Here is a 23,171-nt window from a genome sequence, read left to right as displayed (position 1 = left end):
GGAAAGTAGAATTTTCAGAAGTTTATGGTTTTTTTTACCTTCATGAATATATACAGATCTTCCTAAATTACAATCTTCTTCTGTTTTACTCCCATGAAATTCTTATTTTCATTTTTATCTTCTGATTTAAAGCAGGCTAGAGAGTGTTTGCTTTGTCTGTAATTTGCTATTAACTTGAAACTCATTTATTGATAGCATAAATATATGATCAGTCTGAATTGTGAGTATTTCTAGCAGGCAGCCTGGATTGATTTTTATTTTTTTAAAAGATTTACATTGTTAGGGTTATTTGTGAGTGTGGCTTGACCAATTAAATTGTAGACGGGAAAGCTTCTCTTAAAATAACCTCACTAAATAGAGAGCATTTAGCAAGCAATTACTGATTATTCTGAACTGAATTCTTAACTTTGAAGATCCTTTTAATTACTCTAGAACTTAAAGATTAGTGATGAACAAACTTTAGCTGGATCCTATGTAGAGCCTTCAGAATTGCACGTGATGGTCACTTTAAGAAACTTAGTGCAGACTCTCTAAATAATATGTTTAAAATGTTGCATGATATTGACAAACGGCATGATAGTAGTTTAGGAAGGAAGTCAAAGTGGTGGCAACAAGAATATTGATTTAATTTAGGAGAGGAAAAGGAGGCTTGCTACTGGACAACTTTACCCAGCTTGTATAGATCTCTTTCAGAATGTAAAGTAGTCTCACAAAATACCCTAGACATAATTACATACTTCCTCCTTTATTACAGGGAGACCTCGGACTTGCAGCACAATTCGTTCCTCGGAATTACGTTGTAAGTCGAAACGTTGTAAGTCAGAACCGCTTTCCCCATAGGAATCAATGGTATGAAGCAGGGGATTGGTTCCACAACAAAGACTTGATACACTATTTTCACCACAATAACCCAGATTTTTGTACTAAATGAATTCTAGATGACTAATGTTGCAACATCAATATATTTACTGTACACTGTATTTTGTAAACAGCATTCAAATAAACATATAAACTCACATATGCTGTTCAGAATGCTGGCAACATAGGCTCAGAAAGGCAGGGAGTACAACACACTGCTGAGCCTCAGTCAATCACTGTTCAAGCTTTCTGATTGGCTGAGACTCAGCCAATCAAAAACAAGTGGCAATGCTACCCAGCAACAAGCTACCCTGCTGCCTCAAAGCCAATCAGAAGCGATCTCTGCCAGCTCCATACTACTATAATAGGTTTCAGAGTAGCAGCCGTGTTAGTCTGTATTCGCAAAAAGAAAAGGAGTACTTGTGGCACCTTAGAGAGAGCATAAGCTTTCGTGAGCTACAGCTCACTTCATCGGATGCATTTGGTGGAAAAAACAGAGGAGAGATTTATATACACACACACACACACACACACACACAGAGAACATGAAACAATGGGTTTATCATACACACTGTAAGGAGAGGTTTCAGAGTAGCAGCCGTGTTAGTCTGTATTCGCAAAAAGAAAAGGAGTACTTGTGGCACCTTAGAGACTAACAAATTTATTAGAGCATAAGCTTTCGTGAGCTCGATGAAGTGAGCTGTAGCTCACGAAAGCTTATGCTCTAATAAATTTGTTAGTCTCTAAGGTGCCACAAGTACTCCTTTTCTTCTTACTGTAAGGAGAGTGATCACTTAAGATAAGCCATCACCAGCAGCAGGGGGGGGGAAAGGAGGAAAACCTTTCATGGTGACAAGCAAGGTAGGCTAATTCCAGCAGTTAACAAGAAAATCAGAGGAACAGTGGGGGGTGGGGTGGGAGGGAGAAATACCATGGGGAAATAGTTTTACTTTGTGTAATGACTCATCCATTCCCAGTCTCTATTCAAGCCTAAGTTAATTGTATCCAGTTTGCAAATTAATTCCAATTCAGCAGTCTCTCGTTGGAGTCTGTTTTTGAAGCTTTTTTGTTGAAGGCTAGCCACTCTCAGGTCTGTAATCGTGTGACCAGAGAGATTGAAGTGTTCTCCAACTGGTTTTTGAATGTTATAATTCTTGACGTCTGATTTGTGTGCATTCATTCTTTTACGTAGAGACTGTCCAGTTTGGCCAATGTACATGGCAGAGGGGCATTGCTGGCACATATCACATTGGTAGATGCGCAGGTGAAGGAGCCTCTGATAGTGTGGCTGATGTGATTAGGCCCTATGATGGTATCCCCTGAATAGATATGTGGACAGAGTTGGCAACGGGCTTTGTTGCAAGGATAGGTTCCTGGGTTAGTGGTTCTGTTGTGTGGTGTGTGGTTGCTGGTGAGTATTTGCTTCAGATTGGGGGGCTGTCTGTAAGCAAGGACTGGCCTGTCTCCCAAGATCTGTGAGAGTGATGGGTCGTCCTTCAGGATAGGTTGTAGATCCTTGATGATGCGTTGGAGAGGTTTTAGTTGGGGGCTGAAGGTGATGGCTAGTGGCGTTCTGTTATTTTCTTTGTTGGGCCTGTCCTGTAGTAGGTGACTTCTGGGTACTCTTCTGGCTCTGTCAGTCTGTTTCTTCACTTCAGCACGTGGGTATTGTAGTTGTATGAATGCATGATAGAGATCTTGTAGGTGTTTGTCTCTGTCTGAGGGGTTGGAGCAAATGCGGTTATATCGTAGAGCTTGGCTGTAGACAATGGATCGAGTGGTATGATCTGGATGAAAGCTAGAGGCATGTAGGTAGGAATAGCGGTCAGTAGGTTTCCGATATAGGGTGGTGTTTATGTGACCATCGCTTATTAGCACCGTAGTGTCCAGGAAGTGGATCTCTTGTGTGGACTGGTCCAGGCTGACGTTGATGGTGGGATGGAAATTGTTGAAATCACGGTGGAATTCCTCAAGAGCTTCTTTTCCATGGGTCCAGATGATGAAGATGTCATCAATGTAGCACAAGTAGAGTAGGGGCATTAGGGGACGAGAGCTGAGGAAGCATTGTTCTAAGTCAGCCATAAAAATGTTGGCATACTGTGGGGCCATGCGGGTACCCATCGCAGTGCCGCTGATTTGAAGGTATACATTGTCACCAAATGTGAAATAGTTATGGGTCAGGACAAAGTCACAAAGTTCAGCCACCAGGTTAGCCGTGACAGTATCGGGGATACTGTTCCTGACGGCTTGTAGTCCATCTTTGTGTGGAATGTTGGTGTAGAGGGCTTCTACATCCATAGTGGCTAGGATGGTGTTTTTAGGAAGATCACCAATGGACTGTAGTTTCCTCAGGAAGTCAGTGGTGTCTCGAAGATAGCTGGGAGTGCTGGTAACGAAGGGCCTGAGGAGGGAGTCTACATAGCCAGACAATCCTGCTGTCAGGGTGCCAATGCCTGAGATGATGGGGTGTCCAGGATTTCCAGGTTTATGGATCTTGGGTAGCAGATAGAATACTCCAGGTCGTGGTTCTAGGGGTGTGTCTGTGCGGATTTGTTCTTGTGCTTTTTCAGGGAGTTTCTTGAGCAAATGCTATAGTTTCTTTTGGTAACTCTCAGTGGGATCAGAGGGTAATGGCTTGTAGAAAGTGGTGTTGGAGAGCTGCCTAGTAGCCTCTTGTTCATACTCCGACCTATTCATGATGACGACAGCACCTCCTTTGTCAGCCTTTTTGATTATGATGTCAGAGTTGTTTCTGAGGCTGTGGATGGCACTGTGTTCTGCATGGCTGAGGTTATGGGGTAAGCGATGCTGCTTTTCCACAATTTCAGCTCGTGCACGTCGGCGGAAGCAGTCTATGTAGAAATCCAGGCTGCTGTTTCGACCTTCAGGAGGAGTCCACCCAGAATTCTTCTTTTTGTAGTGTTGGCAGGAAGGTCTCTGTGGGTTAATATGTTGGTCAGAAGTGTGTTGGAAATATTCCTTGAGTCTGAGACGTCGAAAATAGGATTCTAGGTCACCACAGAACTGTATCATGTTCGTGGGGGTGGAGGGGCAAAAGGAGAGGCCCCGAGATAGGACAGATTCTTCTGCTGGGCTAAGAGTATAGTTGGATAGATTAACAATATTGCTGGGTGGGTTACGGGGACCACTGTTGTGGCCCCTTGTGGCATATAGTAGTTTAGATAGCTTAGTGTCCTTTTTCTCTTATAGAGAAGCAAAGTATGTGTTGGAAATGGCTTGTCTACTTTTTGTAAAGTCCAGCCATGAGGAAGTTTGTGTGGAAGGTTGGTTCTTTATGAGAGTATCCAGTTTTGAGAGCTCATTCTTAATCTTTCCCTGTTTGCTGTAGAGGATGTTGATCAGGTGGTTCCTCAGTTTCTTTGAGAGTGTGTGGCACAAGCTGTCAGCATAGTCTGTGTGGTATGTAGATTGTAATGGATTTTTTACCTTCAGTCCTTTCGGTATGATGTCCATCTGTTTGCATTTGGAGAGGAAGATGATGTCTGTCTGTATCTGTGCGAGTTTTTTCATGAAGTTGACAGATTTCCACTCTATACGGCTAAATTCAGTGCCTTGCATAATGACAGGTTTCAGAGTAGCAGCCGTGTTAGTCTGTATTCGCAAAAATCACAAATCAGATGTCAAGAATTATAACATTCAAAAACCAGTTGGAGAACACTTCAATCTCTCTGGTCAAGAGTGGCTATCCTTCAACAAAAAAGCTTCAAAAACAGACTCCAACGAGAGACTGCTGAATTGGAATTAATTTGCAAACTGGATACAATTAACTTAGGCTTGAATAGAGACTGGGAATGGATGAGTCATTACACAAAGTAAAACTATTTCCCCATGGTATTTCTTCCCCCCCCCCCCCCCCCACTGTTCCTCTGATATTCTTGTTAACTGCTGGAATTAGCCTACCTTGCTTGTCACCATGAAAGGTTTTCCTCCTTCCCCCCTTCCCCCCCCCCCCCCCCCCCGCTGCTGGTGATGGTTTATCTTAAGTGATCACTCTCCTTACAGTGTGTATGATAAACCCATTGTTTCATGTCCTCTGTGTGTGTATATAAATCTCTCCTCTGTTTTTTCCACCAAATGCATCCGATGAAGTGAGCTGTAGCTCACGAAAGCTTATGCTCTAATAAATTTGTTAGTCTCTAAGGTGCCACAAGTACTACTATAAAACAATCAGGAGGTGATTTCAAGTGAACTTTATGCAAATCAAGCGTTGTAGGGGTGAAACAGGCAGTCAATTGAAATGCGTTGCAAGTGGCATCCCATGCAAGTCTGAGGACTGCTTGTTAATCACCTACCTAGATCTGGCTCGATCCAGAACAATTACAACAACTACTTGGAACAATTACACTCCACTTTAACATGGTCAGGTCTGCTTCTCTGTTGGCCTGTGTAAAGATAGACCTATTTCTCATTAAATATATATTAGCATAAAGCTTCAAGGTTTTCAAATTCTGTAAATCTTATTTGTTAAATGAGAATGCGTAACAACTAATTTGGTTTTTTGTTTAATTATGCAAAAAGAAAAGCAGGACTTGTGGCACCTTAGATACTAACAAATTTATTTGAGCATAAGCTTTCGTGAGCTACAGCTCACTTCATCGGATGTAGTTTTTGATTTTTGTTTTCCTTAATAGTTAGTGTTTCCTTTTTATATATACTCCTTTGGGATTAAAGGAGAAATTAAGAAGAGAGAAAAAGAACTTTACTTTCCTGCCCTGAGAGTATCCCCACCCCCTACCCCCAGGTATTTAGTAGCCTCTTAAGTTTTTTTCGGTATAAAAAAAAAGGTGGGGGGGAGAAGAAGAGGAGTAAAGACCTTTTTCTGCATTCCTCACTGCTAGAGGATGATAGCCCCCTGCCCAGGGGCATGCCTGGCTGTCCCTGCACCAAAGGCACCTCTCCTCCTGCAAGGAGTCAATTCCTGTAACAGCCCTACACTCACACAGTGTCTGGTGCCTGGGAGAGTCTCACAGAAGTGATTCACCTGCCACAACTAACACGGCAGTCTTGTAGGAACTGTGGAGTAGAAGTTAAAACTCCTCCTTATGGCGAAGGTACCTCAATCTCCAGGAGACTCTGGTGCTGAACCCAGATCATCCCCAGAGCCTTTAACTTGAAAGGGGATAGAGTTGTGAAAAAAAACAGCAGACTCTCCCTGTGAAGGCTCATAAAAAGGACTCTGAGTCATTGGCCAGACAGCGGGTTCCCCAGTGCAGCCACTTCGGTACCAATGGCACCGGAAACACATAGGCTCCAAGCAGTTGGCCATCCAGAGCGGCTCCCCAGGGCGGTCACCTCGGTACTGACAGCAACAACAACTCTGAAGCACGGTACCCAGAAGGGAGCCTCCGCTATGAGGTCTGCTCTGCGGCACCAGCTACACTGCCTGGAGAAGCCAGGGGCTCAGGCAGTCAGGCTCTGAGGCAATGGTACTGCCCCCTAAGGAGGCAGACCATTACTGTACCGTCTCAAAAAGAACGGCATCGAGGAAACTCTTTGGTATCAGGTGCGACAAAACTCCCATGTAGGGAGTGCTCTGCACCTTCCCAACCATTGGTACTGACAACATACCACAGACATTCCTCTGCGGTACCAAGTGAGCCTGCGGTACCAAGTGAGCTCTGGTATCTTGGAGACCTGTGGCCCCAGTACCCAGGGAAAGACAATTCCATACTATTTCTAAAAGAGTGGCACCAACTAAACTTTCTGTACCAGCTGCAACAAAACTCTCATCCAGGAAGTGTTCTGCACCTTCTCAACCACCAGTACCAAAAAAGTACCGTAGACACCCCTCCGTGGTACCAAGTGAGCCCATCGTACCGCATGAGCTCTGGTACCCTGGAGACATGATGGCTGGGGAACAACTGCAATCCCCATTACTTGGTACCAGGGCCCCAGTACCGAGCACATTCTGGCACCCAGAATCATTCTTGTCATCAGGCCGTGTACCATCAATACCCCAGTCAGTGCTACCCTTGTCCAGAGACGAGTCTGACAGTGGCCAGGAATAAGTAATTTCCCTGGTCCCTCATCGTGGCTCCCATTCCAACTCTCCTTCCCCATTCCCCTTCAGGGATCCTTCTCATGAGAATCTACTTCATCAAGAAATGTATCATTTGTTGTGCCTAGGGGCCATTGAACCAGTCTCGGTGCAACTCAGTAGCAAGGGGTTTTACTCTCATCATTTCCTGATTTCCCCAAGGTGAATGGAGGTTGGAGCCCATTGTAGATCTAAAGGCATTAAACAAATACGGGACGGCATGGACGTTCAAGATGGTCACACTAGCAGCCATTTTTCCAGCTCTAGAGCAGGGAGATTGATTTTCAGCCCTCCACCTACAAGATATCTACTTCCATATCGCAGTACAACCATCGTACAGGAGATTTCCTACAGTTTACCTTTGGGGCAGGACCATTAACAGTACAGACTGCTCCGCGCAAGGTATTCTCCAAGGTTATCTTCATTGTAGCGGCACACAAACTCCAGTCGCTGTACAGGGGTTAATCAGCACCAATCTTGATGCAGTACAAGCGAGAGTATTCCTCCCGCTACACACTACCCACCCTGGGGCAGATTCCTCCTTAATAGGCTGGGGAGCTCACCTACACATCTACAAGGTTCAGGGCAAATGGCCTTCCACAGAAGTGATCTTCCATATCACTCTACAAGGAAGCACTTGAACTTTGGAACTGGTGCATCCATCACAATGTGCTCATTTCAGCTACCTACCAGGGATACAGAATGTGACAGCCAACAGTCTGTCGGAATTTTTGTCACGACCATGAGTGGGTACTGAACTCTGAAGTGCTTCAAGATATAGTTCTCGGGGCTTTGACTACAGACCTCCCTTTGAGTCCATGGCAACTTGCTCTCTCTTATACCTGTCCATTAAGACAGTATTTCTAATTGCCATCACCTCAGCTAGGTACATAGAAGAAATAGTGGCCCTGATGGCACACCCATCATTCATGGCCTTTTTTAAAGACAAAGTAATCTAAGGCCATATCCCAAATTTCTCCCTACTTTCTCTGCACTTTCCATATGAATCAACAGCTTTATCTCCCTGTTTTTTTCCCCAGAACCACATGGAGACAACAGGGAGACGATTCTGCATATGCTAGATGTTAGAAGGATGCTAGCATTCTACTTGGACAGGACTAAGGATTTTAAGAAATCCCTCAAATTCTTCCTTTCATCCACAGAAAGATCTAAAAGCTCTATGATGTTGGCTCAAAGACTATCCAAATGTCTGGTTGCATTAATCACTGTTATCAAGGGCTCAACCTGCTTCCATTCAGAGTCCATACACATTCCACGAGGTCAATTTCTACCTCTGTTACATACCTTAAGATAGGGATATCTTGGTAATCTGTAGAACAATGGCTTGGGTGTCTGCCCATACTTTTGCAGAACATTATGCGATCACTGAAGATTTGGCCCCCGACGCTGTCTTCGACTTTACAGTACTCTCTGTAGTAAAAGACTCCATTCCGAAGTCCCAGCCTCCAGTGGTGGGTACTGCTTGGGAGTCACCTACAGTGGAGCACTCACAGGGACACTACTTGAAGAAGAAGAGGAAGTCACTCACCTTGTGCAGTACTGCTGGTTCTTCAAGGTGTGTGTCCCTATGGGTGCTCCACAACCTGCCCTCCTCCCCTCTACTTCGGAGTTCTCTATAGGGCTCTGCGGTGGAGAAGGAAGTGAAGGAGGTTCGCCAGCGCAGTGCTAGATAGCCTCCAGGCAGACCACAAGGGAGGGAAGGCACATGCACAGGCTCAACGGACACTATTAGCAAAAATCTCCAATTAGAGGTGCAGGGGTGCAAATGCACCTAAAATGGAGCACCCATAGGGGTACACATCTCGAAGAACAGTCATTACTGCACAAGGTGAGTAACTTCCTCTTATTACAGTTTGTTTAATTATGCTAAAATGAAATTTTTTAAGCAGGACACTGGGTTGTGTCTCCAAAGTTTGATTTAGCTTGTTACTGTTACTAGATAACAAATCATGTAATTTATTTTCTATCTTTTCATACTAAATGTTCTTCAGAAAATAAATGCTACTATTTGTTCTAATAACAAGAAGCAAATACACAACTGTGGGAAAACAGTATTACAAATAGGAAATGGGTTTTTTTTACAGGGTTTATTGTAATTGGCTAGTAAACATATCTGTGGACAGTAGTATGAGAGAGAACTTTGAGTGGGTCTTCAGCTTTCTACTACAAAGTGGAGTAATTTAGATGAGTTTGAGGCTTTTGTGAATCTAATTTGAAAATTTGTTCTATTGCATCCTGAGAATAAAGTGTATAATAAAACTTTTTTAAAACCACCATTTACAATTTTTAAAAATACCACTATAGCTGGGTTATCTTACTTGACTGCTACAAAACTGCTATAGATAAAAAACAAAATATTGAAAAATAAAGCCCTAATCTTCCAAATGCTAAGGCGGGCAGATAATGTTACTTACTTGAATAGATCAATTGACTTCAGTGAGACTAAGCACGTGCTTATAGTTAAGCATGTGCATAAGTGTTTTCAGCATCATAAGCTATAATTGTATTTTTATTAAAAGCTTTTCAAATCAAAATTGCCTTGGTGTTAACAATGAAAAGTTATTTAGTCTTCCAATACATTAACCGTTAGTCTGAAGTTTTTCTTTCATAGCCCAAAATTTTCAAAAATAGAAGGCTAATGTTAGGCTCCTATCCCGGAGTTAGACACCTAACGGTAGGATTTTCATGTGTTTTTAAGAGCACAAGTCCCATTGACTATATGCTGCAAACCCTGCATGAATATGGCCTGGTCAAAGTATTTCAGCTTGACTGCTAGAAGTTCAAGGTATTGGCATATGGTGTCAGCTGAAAACAAAGCACAAGCCACTTACTAATCTGTTTTGTCTTTTGTGTTAATGTTATCATAGTAAAGATTTTAATGAGGCCATGGACTTGTCTTTCTTAGCAAACCTGGGCATTTTATTTAAATGTGAAGAGAAAAAAATTCTAAAAACCTGCTACCAATTAAATTAAATAAACAAGTAAAATAACTTCCCATTTAAGAGAATAAAATGGGAAGAAAGTGAAGAACTAGAAACATACACCTAGAAATCATGGATATTTATCTATCCTGACTGCCAGGAAGGGAAGTAGCCCAACCCCTGAAGACCCAGCCAATTTTTATTCTGCTTCCATAGCTGTCAGAAGGCAGATTTGGTGCACCAGCTGCAGAGCCAAATCAGCTAAAGCAACAAAACTAATTTCTAAACTAATGGTAGCTGTGCTTCTAGATGAGCCCTTCTCAGGAACAAGGGTGCCCCCATTCTCTCTCCATAAATTTAGTCCCTAGTATACTCTGCTCACTGTCACATGGCAGATAAACTCCTAAGAGCAAGTAATAAGTCTGTGGTAACTTCTCTTCACCCTTCAGGGTCTGGATGGACTCAGATTTGTGTCTTATGTGGTCAGGAACTTGGTCCCTCCCCAGGTTTCCCCCTGGGGTTTGTCTCAGTCCCCTCCCCATTGCAAAATAAAGCACACACTGCCTCAGACAAGATATTGCCTTCAGTAAGCCCTTCTGCCCCTTGAGTGGTTGTGGCTAATTTGCCTTTGAAGAACCAGAGCAAGTCCTGCTCTAAGATGCCTGAATTGATGTTCACAGCATCACTACCAAACACAGAGTAGATTTCCGACTTCCAAAATGACCATAGGGGAAGCACTACTCTGAGCACCCAGAGTAGGAGTCAGTACTGTATGATAGGGGATCAGATGGCCTAAACCTCCCACTTTGGGTGCAGTCTGTATGTCTTGCTTTAAGCCCCTCCACAGTCTGCCTAAACTCTTAGGGTATATTTTTTTTTTGGGTGGAACAGTAGAATCTTCCTTCTTGACCTTACCCCCCCAGTGGGGCTTTTCTCATCAATACAAATCTGCGGGCAAGGAGTGAGCCCTTTCTTCATCCTGTCTGGAGGGCTACTCTAAAGGGGAAGCAAAACAGAGTGGCGCCATATGGGGAATGTTTGTCTCCAGAGGACAAGAGAAGGCTGCACACAAATGCGGAGTCATGAGGGGGTGCCTTCCCTCAAGGGTTTAATTTTTTTTTTGTTCTATCTAGAAAATCTTCAAACCTCTCCTTCTTGTGAACCCAGAGAAGGCTTGCTTGCTTCAGGAGTTGCTGTCTTCCTCCACAAAAACGTCTTTCCTCCTACAACACAATCCATGTGAGAAGCAAATGGAAATACTTTCCTTCTCTCTGGGCTTTCTTCTAGAGCAACTTTTTTGCATTTTCTGCAGAGTTGAAGGAGATTGAAACAAAGTATGGATCCCAAAATGGGTCTTCCCACTTCATGTGCCCCAAGTAGGATGAGGAGATAGCAAGTGTGAAATAAGGGGTGCCTAAATAAGAAAAAGCCCCAAAAATCAGGACAGTCCCTATAAAATCAGGACATCTGGTCATCCTAGCCCCAAGAAGAGGATTTAGCATCCTGTCATCATCCTTTTTATAATCTCAATCTGCAGAAGGCTTTAGTCCCCTAAACAGAAGAACAGAGACTGGCACAGGATTTCTCTTTCCCCTACCCTCCCTGGGACACTCTCATAGGTGGCTTCAGTCTTCAAACCATGAGCCTTTCCTTACATGGGGTTGTATAAATGCACTATAGACAATCACACCCCACCCAAAGAAGTCCCCATGAATTGGAAGCATCTTGAAATCAGTTGGGCTACTCAAGGACTAAGATGCTCAGCATGAATAAGGGTGTCTGACTCTCTAGTCCTTAGAAATTATTAACTGGTTGTAGCAAGGTCTATGCACGTTTTAAACAAGACTGTAGTTGCATGATCCTACCAAGTAGGCCCTGCCAGTTGTGGCAGTTACTGGTGCAACACAGCAGAAGATGTCCTGGCATTGGTGTTAGTCACATTTGGCCATGGTGACATCTTTCCTGCAAACCTAAGTATTTTTCTGTTGCATATAATTATAGCCCATGATTGTAGGTAGATTGCTGTAATAGCATAGTGGGTTACTGTTTGTTCTCTTGCATGTGCCAACTATTTCCCAAAAAAGTAAAACCTCTCTGCTTTTCTTTTTCTTTCCCATTTTAGTGACTTTTTGAAAATAGATAGAGGGCTTCATTTATCCTATTGATTTCAGTGGGACTATTCATACAAGTAAAATTACATGCATACGTGTTTGCAGGGTTGAGCCCTTTGTGATATATTATAGGACAGTATCTACTTACATATAATTATATAATTTGTTAGCACCGCTGGAAGCCAATTGGAGTTTATAACTTGCTTAATTAGCTTCCTAATAGAAGTTTTCAGTTAATCATATTATCAAAAAGGAGGTGTACAACAAATAAAATGTCTCTTTATACTCACTGAAATTTTTTTCTGTACAGTGATACAGGTATCTTGAGTGTTAATCTTGTGTAAAATAAACAGTTTGAACGTGTGAATTTGTAACTTGTATTTCAGTCTAGACTTGCTTACTCTGATCAAAAATTGCTTCAAACACCTTTGCCAATTTTAAGCAAAGTTTTGAGAATGGCAATTAACAAAGACACGCAAAATTAACGTTGCTTTTTGTAATGGTAGAAAGGAAAACCACATCATTTTGTTACTGTACTTAACAATTTATTAATCTCTGCTAATATTCTGCTTCTAGGGTCTAAACCTTGTTACTTTGAGACTGCATATGCTCGTGATATAAAATGGTTCTGACTTGCACTACACAGAAGTAATATTCTTTGTACTTTTTAAAAAGTATAATAGCTTTATTTCTGTAGCCTTTTTTTAGTGTTTTGTCCATTGTGTGTTCTCATGAAGTCTATAGGTTCTCTGCTGTAACTGTTATGAGATTATGGCATTCAAACCAATGAAATGTTAATTAGGTTGAAAATCTAAACTAGGTGGGATGCAAGATAATTTAGCAAGCAATATTTTCTGTTCACAGCACACATGTACACATGCATGCTGTCTCTTGAATATATATGCACACATTCCACTAGGGAAAAATAAAAAGTATTATGTGATGCAGAATTAGAGGCTGGTAACAATAGCTGACAGTAGTAAAATGACATTTTTCTGGCCAGAATCATGGAAACAGTTATGTACATCTTATCTGAAAGTATAAATATTTAGTTTCTGGGATGGTAGATTAATAAATCATCCTTTTAAAAACAAAAAAAATACAATTATTCATTTGACATTTCTATCTTTTAAAAAAAATCTATTATACCAAATAGATGCAAAATTATATGTATTATATGACAAATGCAACCTAACTTCTGTGAGCAAGGTCCTTGGATTACGGTGTATGAAATTGAGAATTCTGCATCAGCTTCAACTGAGTATTCTAGTGGAGGGTTTTTATTCAGTATCAAAATGAATAATCAGAACAGTAGCCCCTGTTAAACCCAGTTTTTGGACTATGCCCACATCTTCATATTTTAGTATACCACAGATTTTTTTTTTTTAAATTGACATGCATAACACAGGGTTAGGAGTAGGAGGTAGGGAAGCTGGAACCTTTGGTAGCCACTTTAGAGGTGCAAACGATAGCATAACAACATCTGTAAGTGTGACCCAGGAATTTCTTGATAGTCATGGAGCTGACCCACTGCAGACACAATCCTTACACTATGGATGGGTCATAGTGAGCTGCCTCATAACCCTAAGTGCCCCTGGAAAGCATCAGAATAGGCAATTCAGTATTGTGGGAAAAGCAGAGTAGAGAAATAGGTATTTATATTTAGATTATCTGTCTTATATTTAAGTTTGAGTTAATCATTTACTATGAGCAGGCCAGTTCACACCTCCACACTACATGTTTCAGGATATCTGCAGGCTTAGGAAGATAAAATTGCATTGACGTAACCCGGGAAAAATGAACCAAGTTTATCATCAGAAACATGGGTAGTACCTATTTTAAGGAAAACTTTTAGATTCTATGGCAGGGATCTCAAACTCGAATCACCACGAGGGCCACATGAGGACGAGTACATTGGCCTAAGGGCTGCATCACTGGCACCTTTTCATATAAAGGTACAAAAGTCCCCCCCCCCAACTCCACCCCTTCCCCACCCCATTCCAACCCCTTCACCAAAGTCCACACCCCAACTCCGTTCCCTCCCTGCCTCTATTCCAACCCCTTCCCCACATCCCTGCCCCTGTCCCACCTCTTCTCTACTTCTTCCCCTCAGCGCACGGCTCCCCGCTCCTCCCCACTTCCTCCTGGAAAGTGCTAAGCTTGGCAGTGGGAAGCGCCCGGAGGTAGACAGAGGAGCAGGGATGCAGCGTGCTGGAAGGGAGCGTGGCGGCCCGCAGGAAATAACTCCGCAGGCCGAGTGTTTGAAACCCCAGTTCTACAGCATGATTTAGCAGCATTGTATGGATCAGGGAAAATTCTTCAACCACAGAATATGCAGGGACCTAAATAGATATCCTGTTGGATGTGGCACAATATTGTACGTCCTGTACCCCAGGAGGGCTGTTGCATTAAGAAAGATGAGAGGTTAATAAGCACTTTAAGAATGGAAGAATCCAAGATATTTATAAGGAAGCTTGGTTCTTGCATGCTATTTCTCTGGACTCCAACCATTACTGTAAGAGCCTTTCTCTGCAATTCCCTTCTCTAGGATGAAATCTTTTATTCTTCCTATTTTGGGAAATTATATCATGGCATTATATTGAGTTGGGGGCTTTTTAAAGAAAATTTCAAATCTTGGATGACCGTCTTAAGTACTGTTTTAGATGTGGGACCAGTTTGTACCTTCCTGATTTATTCCAGCCATGAAATCTGCCAGAGGTCAAGGTTATCTGCCTGCACCATCTGCATGTATTGCCATTGGCCTTTGTACCATCCAACAAGAGGGATGAGGGAATTTGCAGAGTGTTGGCAAAACTGGTATAACTTAATGCTGAAAGACAACTCAAACTCTGGATGGGCAAGACCAGAAACTATAGAAACAGAATAATGTTGCTTCATTCGATCCAGAAATCTGCTGGTGTTTCAGGGACACGTGCTGAAAAAAGCAGATACTCCATGGGTTCATATGAACATAATTCCTAACAAGTTTGTATAACTCTTTTTTCATCTAAAGATCTCTAAGCACTTTATGGAGGTGGAACTCCTGAAAATCCCCAACTACTTGCCTTTAGCACAGAGGGTTATCTGTGGGCTTTAGAAAATGAGGGAGACTTTCTTGACATTCTGCTTCTTTTGGGGAACTTTAAGAGCAAGTGAGAGATTCTTCTGTGCCATGCTGCAGAGGGGAAAACAGGGCCTTTGGGTTTACATAGGGTATCAGGAGTAATTTGGATATTTGGCTATGGGCTTGCAACTTATACTTTATCCTAGTTTATAAACTGAGTTAGGGATCTATATGTATTTCACATAGAGAAATATATTGAGTACTATAGAAAATAGTTATTCCATAAAACAGTTTAACAAAAGAAAAAAACCACTAAACCCCCTTTCTTTTGATCAGGTGACAGTCTGGATTTGTGAATAGCATTATAATTTATAGGCAGCCTGGAGGTTGACTCAGTGCTAATGTCTCTTGTGTAAGCATTCTTGCCATCCAGAAATGCTAGTTTTCAGCGCAAGGTGGTTAATGCTACTTTAAAGGACGTTTGTCTCAAAATAGACTTCCCTCACATGTTAGCATCAAAATTAAAGCACTAATTTTTCTCCCCTCTCCCCTCCTTCATTTAGTTTTATCTCATGGTGTTTAGACTAACACAGATGGGAGCAGATGTCCAGTCAGGTACTGCAGGAATCAGTGTTCCTGTACTTCACATCTTTCGTTGTGGATGAGAGTGTAAACAACATAATTTTGGGTCCAGATTAGGAGGCATTTTGAACAACATAAGACACACAAATAATACAGATGGACCTGGTGATATATTATTAAAATGAAGAAGAAATATTAATATTGGGGGAAGAAGAGGAACAATCAAAATGAACACATTGAGCTGGAGGAAGAAACTTACAAAGCACTAGTACCAGAAGTGACATAGGGTGATTGTGGGCTGCAAATTAAAAATAGACAATGGCTTTTTTGCTACCATATCACACCCTGGTTTGGGGGTGTTTTGATGCACATGTAAAGGCAGATATACAGAGGCTATAATTTCTCTTCATAGACAGTTTTACCTAGAATAGAGTACCTCAGTATCAACCATTTGTAGGGAGTTGAGAGACGAGCAACAAAAATAATTTTGAATCTGAAGAGATTCATATGTGAGGAAAAAGTAAAAGATCTAAATTAAAATTAATATTGCATAGAGAGGAATAATTATTGGCAATAGAAGGCAATTGAATTCTGAAAAGTGGGATGAATAAAGAATACAAAAGCCAAATAGGAAAATAAATAGTCCGAAATTCACCTTAACTGTGTAACGGTTTCCCAAGAGAAGCAAAGGAAGTTCCATCACATCACATGCTTCAAAATGGACTAGACAAAGCATTTAAAAAAAAAAAAAAAAAGACTGGGGAACAATCCTGTATTGGGAGGAGAGGAAGGCTAATATAGATAGACAACATTAATGATTAGACTATTTCAGAGCTGTTTTAAATATAAGACTTCGTCTGCAGAAAAATGCCAGTGATTGGCATAAGAGCCTAATATAGCGCAATCCAATGGCAAAGATGCTTTTGTGATGAGGGAATCTTGGGGGGTGGAAGGAAAAATAATTTTGATTTCAAGAGGTATTTATACTTAGTGGGTAAAAATGATCTGCAGAAAACATTGATTGAATCTTCTCTTTAACCAAGTACTGTGTTCAAAATCATCCTTATTTCCCATTTACTATAAGAGATTTTATATTTCCTATCTGTGTTGTGTGTGTAACAAAATGTTGTACAAAACAAATGCTGAAGTTGGCATTCTGAAAAGACTATATGACAGGATTAAAGGAAAAAAATAGTATGTAACAACTTATGAAGTGCTTTAAATTTAAACAGTGCTGCAAAAACATGAGCTAAGAAGGCCCCTGTTACAGGTTGTTCACTATTGATATTTTTAAGCAACAAATGTAATATAACTGAACTTCACTGTGTGATAACTTTAAAACGGAAAAATGGCAGAGTGATAGGAAGATTGTTTTGTTTCATAACTGGACAAACTGCCTGCATATGTATGGAGTATTTTTGTGGTCAGATGTTGTTGTATTTATATTCTCCTTTCTCTTAATATTAACACTGTTTTTATTCCAAATGTTGTATAATACAAATCATAGATTTTTTTTAAATGATATTTCTGGCTGTTTTGCAAATAGAGTGCAAAACTACAGCTTTCTGTATCCTGCTTGTTTTCAGCTTTTAAATTTTCTTTAATGTTTTAAGTAGGTTTGGCTTACTTACAGATATTCATTCCTGCTTCTGTATTAATTTCTACGCCCTGTGACTTCTCCTGTAGAAGGTGGAGATAAATGGCTTTGACGCAGTATTCAAGTTAGGCCTAGCCTACACTAAGATGTTTTGTAATAGAGCTATGCCAGCAAAATCTTCCTTGTGTAGATGCAGCTTATACAGGTGCAAAAAGTGCTTTTGCCAGTATAGCTTATACTGGTTTGGCAAGCAAAATAAAGCTATATTGGCAAAAGCATTTTCGTGCTGGAAAATGATGCCAACGCTAGGGCTCTTGCTTGTATAGAAATGTCACTAAAGAAAAATCTCATTCCTCAGTGACATTGCTATATTGGCAGAAGTTTCTAATGTAGACCTGGCCTTAGTTGAAACTGCTTGTTTGTACTCGGAAAAAATGAAACAAGGACTTAACTGTATTTAAGAAGTCATTTTTCAAGTAAAATTCCAAAAATGTATATTGAATTCCTTTCTTTACAAATTTGCGATATTTTCAGAGAATTTCAAATTTTTTTTCCTCTTGATTTCTGGAAGGTGGTTTTGGAATGTGCATTAAAGAAGGACCTCATTTACAACAAAGTTACCCCAACTTTTCACCACTGGAAGATTGATGACAAGAAGTTTGGCCTCACATTTCAGAGTCCTGCTGATGCACGAGCATTTGACAGAGGCATCCGTAGAGCTGTAGAAGATCTCTCTCAAGGTGCGTGTCTTGGTTTGGGGGTTTTTTGTTTTGTTTTTTTAAACGTGTCCATATTAACCCTGTGAAATGACACCGTAAAAAGTGTTTTGATGTAATGCTGTTAAGTACTTAAAGATTTGCATTGTTCTACAATAGACTATGGTTGTAATGGTTAGACAGTTTAATAGTGCTTTGAATTTCTCTAGTACTTTCCATCTAAGGATCCTAATATTTTGGTAATGAACTAATTCTCAAAACATGCCTGTGTAATGAAGAAGCATTATCTCCATTTCTCAAATGAGAAAACAGAGGCATAGAGAGGGTTAGTGACTTACCCGGATCATACCAGAGGCCTGCTATGGAACTGGTTTGACCATATCCATCAATTTCCAGTCCTATGCTTTTTTTTTAAAACTACAAGTCCATCATTCCCATTGTGGATACTGTTTTGTATACATCAATGGATCCACGCTAATATCTCTAGAGGCATGTCAAATTATATGTTCTTAACGTGTGAACTATGTAGCTGAATGGGTCAGACACCTATAAGATTACTTTCTTTGCTGAGATGCTTAGTTCATAGTAATTTTTTTAGCCGACACTGTCGAAGTAAGTGCATGCATGAATTTTATGTAGGATCTGTGGGGAAAATGTCTCATGCAAAATCTTAAGCACTGGTCTAATTGACACAAAGTCCCAGAGCTGTGCTTGTATCATAGAAACTGATGTATAAGAAAGACAGTAAAATAAAGACTGTTTTGAGGTAGAAACATAATAAATGGGGAGGAGGCAAAAAAAAATTGCCAATGAAAAAGGAAGGGAGTGTACCTTTCAGACGTATAAAAGGGAAAGTCAGACAATGGAGAGTTTGATATTCTATGTAGATATCCTTCTGAGGTTATTTTTTTTTTATGTGCATGAAGCAATGGTAGTAAAAGGCAGAATTCTAATTGTTTTGTTCTATTAAAAAGACTTGTCATGAGTTGAGCTCTATGAGAGAAAATGCAAGACTAATCAATGAACATTTGAGCACATACTCTTTTTTCCCTTTAATGTTGATCCTTGTGTATTGTCTGTGTGCACTTACTGATGGTATTCCAAAGTAACTTTTTGAAGGAAATATTTTTGTCTTTAGATACGTGCACCATATTGCCTTTTCACCAATTCATTCAGCTTAAGGCATAATTCTGGGAGTTACAAGATTCTAGTATGAGGGAGTAGCACAAAATATATTAATGCTTAAAATATTTAATCCAAAAAGGGTGCTTTCTTAATTCTGATTCATGGTAGAGATTTTGGGGTGGAGGGAAAGCTTTTACAAGACAAGGAGAGGAAAGCAAATAAATAGGTGACTAGAAATATTCAGTGGTAAGAACACCAGAAAAGCAGACCTGCAAGCTGGTTAGAAGACCATGCTGACAGGAGCAGCAGAAGTACTAGGAACCTGTATTATAGGCTCATCAGCATAAATGATAAAGCAGTTTATCTACTTATTTAAAGGTCTATGTATTTAGTTCAGTTTTTATATCCTAGGTGGTTTTTGGAGGTTCAGATGGAATGATTGAAGCAATACATAGTGAAGGAAGTAAAACAAATGTTGTTTATTTTTGCCCTTTTCATTTTTCCACAGGTTGTCCACCATTGCACAGTGACACTGAAGTGGCTGAAGATGGCTTTCAAGTAAGTGTTTTAACTTTTATGCCAATTGCATAATTTAGAGCAAATGACAGTTGATTGACTTCTGTAATTTTATTTTGCTGCTTCTTCCAAGTACTTACAGTATTTTAAGTTTAATTAAGTGAGTTTCCTAGATTCAGTATTTTGGAAAGTACCTTATAATCCAGCCCATCTCATATCTTTGTAATACATATTAAACAAGGAGATGGTTTGCAATTTTAAAAGTCCAATTTTTAAGTTTGTTGTCTGTTCCAGGGGAATGTGTGTCCTGTTGAAACAAAATCTGATCCTCTGGTAACATTTAAAGAAAAGCAGAGGAGCCTGGGTCTTTCAAAAATATACAGTTTTATTTGCTGACCAGAATATCATTGTGGTATTGTATACTCTGCGGGCACTGTGCATGATTTGGGTCATGTGATTTTTGGTTTGGTTTGTTTTTTCTGGAGGGTGTGCAACACAACCTAAAAGAGTCATAGAGTAAATGGTGGGAAGAGTCCAATCCAAACAGGTTAGTCATATTGGAAAACTTCAGATAATTTTAAATAAAGCTGGTGCCACAGTTAAAGCTGTCCCTAAACATCTTTTAAAGGTTTTATTGACCCTAACAACATTACAGGATTAATTTTTATTTGAACTGTTTTTGAGCAATTTCTGTAGACAACAATGAGATTAGAAGTTAAAAAAAACTTCCTTAAAAATTGCCACCAAAAAATTACGGCACTTTATTCAGAGACACCATTGAGTACTCTGAAATTGATATGTAGTAATAACTACCAAGTTGTTATATAATTAAAAACCCATGTCACCTCTGGATAAAGCATAGGTGCTATTCTTCATTTATAAATGTGCATGTAAGTCCCACTATTTTTTGTAGCAAAGAAAATCTTGGTTACTTTTTCGCCTTTTCAGATATCACATTTAAATAAGATTCTTTTTTTGTATATGCAGTTCTCCTTAAAGACTTCAGGTTTCAGAGTAGCAGCCGTGTTAGTCTGTATTCGCAAAAAGAAAAGGAGTACTTTGTGGCACCTTATGCTCTAATAAATTTGTTAGTCTCTAAGGTGCCACAAGTCCTCGTTTTCTTTTTGCGAATACAGACTAACACGGCTGCTACTCTGAAACCTTTCATTACCAAAATATCCCTTACTTTACTATGCCATGCAGATAGAATTGGAGAAGGTTTTTTTTGCTATTTGTTTTGCCACCAAGAGACGGGTAAGAAATATGACTACAATAGGGATTGCTAGTCATGATGGCACTTTACACTGTGTGTTCTGGACTGTATGCGATACTGTACTCAGATGAATTTTATTTGTACACTAATCTCAAACTAATTGCTATGAATAGGGGTAACAACCTTCTTTTGTGAAGGCAACTGACTCTCCACTCTCCCTATAATACAAGTAATTCTATTATAAACTTGTCTAAATTATGTTAGTTTAAAATATATAAAATTTTATAAAGTGATTTCCCCTAAAAATATTATAAAAATTATTGTTTCTTCTATCTATACTTTATAACAATGTCCCCGGACTGTAGTGCGTTTCCCCTCGAAGGGGTGGGGGGCGGCGCAGAGGAACTGTTGGGGGTGGGGGGACATGCATCAGGGACCGGGGGGGGGCAGGAAGAGAGCACCACACAGCCCTGCTCCACCCTCATCTCCACTCCACTCTCAATTGCAGCTCCTCTTTGTCCCCAGCTGCAGCTCCATTCCATCCCCATTCCCTCTCTGTCCTCAGGCCAGCTCCTCCTCCTTCCCAGTTCTGTCCCCAAGTTCCTCCGCTAGCCAACTCTGCTGTATCGGACCAGAGGGTGGGCAGAGATTCCATTACTGGTAAGGGGGGTGGGTGTGACAAGAAAAATTTGGACACCACTGCTTTAAGGAATTTCCATCTTTAAATCCCTATTTTATTGTGTGATAAAATTTGATTGCTCTTGCCTATCCACTTACACTATGATCCTTCCTATACACCGGAATTATATTAGCCCCTCACTAATAGTTTGTTTCTTAACCAGGACCTCAAATTATACAGGTAGTCTGCTAATCTCTTCTTTGTCATTTTGTGCATTTTATGTTCTAGCTCAGTATATTGGTAAAAAGGCAATGTGCAGCATGAGAGTTTAACATCTAAAGATAAAAATCTTTCCTTCAAAAAGTTGCTTTAGAATACCATCAGTTGTCTGAGTGACTCTGAAATCTTTTTTTTTTTTTTTTTTTTAAAGACTTCAGAGTCACTCAGACAACTGATGGTATTCTAAAGCAACTTTTTGAAGGAAAGATTTTTATCTTTAGATGTTAAACTCTCATGCTGCACATTGCCTTTTTACCAATATACTGAGCTAGAACATAAAATGCACAAAATGACAAAGAAGAGATTAGCAGACTACCTGTATAATTTGAGGTCCTGGTTAAGAAACAAACTATTAGTGAGGGGCTAATATAATTCCGGTGTATAGGAAGGATCATAGTGTAAGTGGATAGGCAAGAGCAATCAAATTTTATCACACAATAAAATAGGGATTTAAAGATGGAAATTCCTTAAAGCAGTGGTGTCCAAATTTTTCTTGTCACACCCACCCCCCTTACCAGTAATGGAATCTCTGCCCACCCTCTGGTCCGATACAGCAGAGTTGGCTAGCGGAGGAACTTGGGGACAGAACTGGGAAGGAGGAGGAGCTGGCCTGAGGACAGAGAGGGAATGGGGATGGAATGGAGCTGCAGCTGGGGACAAAGAGGAGCTGCAATTGAGAGTGGAGTGGAGATGAGGGTGGAGCAGGGCTGTGTGGTGCTCTCTTCCTGCCCCCCCCCGGTCCCTGATGCATGTCCCCCCACCCCCAACAGTTCCTCTGCGCCGCCCCCCACCCCTTCGAGGGGAAACGCACTACAGTCCGGGGACATTGTTATAAAGTATAGATAGAAGAAACAATAATTTTTATAATATTTTTAGGGGAAATCACTTTATAAAATTTTATATATTTTAAACTAACATAATTTAGACAAGTTTATAATAGAATTACTTGTATTATAGGGAGAGTGGAGAGTCAGTTGCCTTCACAAAAGAAGGTTGTTACCCCTATTCATAGCAATTAGTTTGAGATTAGTGTACAAATAAAATTCATCTGAGTACAGTATCGCATACAGTCCAGAACACACAGTGTAAAGTGCCATCATGACTAGCAATCCCTATTGTAGTCATATTTCTTACCCGTCTCTTGGTGGCAAAACAAATAGCAAAAAAAACCTTCTCCAATTCTATCTGCATGGCATAGTAAAGTAAGGGATATTTTGGTAATGAAAGGTTTCAGAGTAGCAGCCGTGTTAGTCTGTATTCGCAAAAAGAAAACGAGGACTTGTGGCACCTTAGAGACTAACAAATTTATTAGAGCATAGGCTTTCGTGAGCTACAGCTCACTTCATCGGATGCGTTTGGTGGAAAATACAGAGGGGAGATTGATATCAATATCCCCTCTGTATTTTCCACCAAATGCATCCGATGAAGTGAGCTGTAGCTCACGAAAGCCTATGCTCTAATAAATTTGTTAGTCTCTAAGGTGCCACAAGT

General features: G+C 40.5%; 1 protein-coding gene across 2 annotated transcripts in view; it reads left to right on the top strand.

Annotated features, from left to right (window-relative positions):
- SPRED1 (sprouty related EVH1 domain containing 1) overlaps positions 1 to 23,171 on the top strand; it is a 123,287-nt gene that overhangs the window by 63,706 nt on the left and 36,410 nt on the right. For both annotated transcript variants that reach the window (XM_038405635.2, XM_043515996.1), the window contains 2 exons: positions 17,784 to 17,952; positions 19,562 to 19,611. In XM_038405635.2, coding sequence (XP_038261563.1) covers positions 17,784 to 17,952; positions 19,562 to 19,611 — 219 coding nt within the window. The remainder of the gene's footprint in view (positions 1 to 17,783; positions 17,953 to 19,561; positions 19,612 to 23,171) is intronic.

Source organism: Dermochelys coriacea, chromosome 6 (genome assembly GCF_009764565.3).
Source record: "Dermochelys coriacea isolate rDerCor1 chromosome 6, rDerCor1.pri.v4, whole genome shotgun sequence".
Lineage (NCBI taxonomy): Eukaryota > Metazoa > Chordata > Testudines > Dermochelyidae > Dermochelys > Dermochelys coriacea.
The sequence above is the reverse complement of the archived record's forward strand: the minus strand, read 5'-3'. Positions and strand labels throughout refer to the sequence as shown.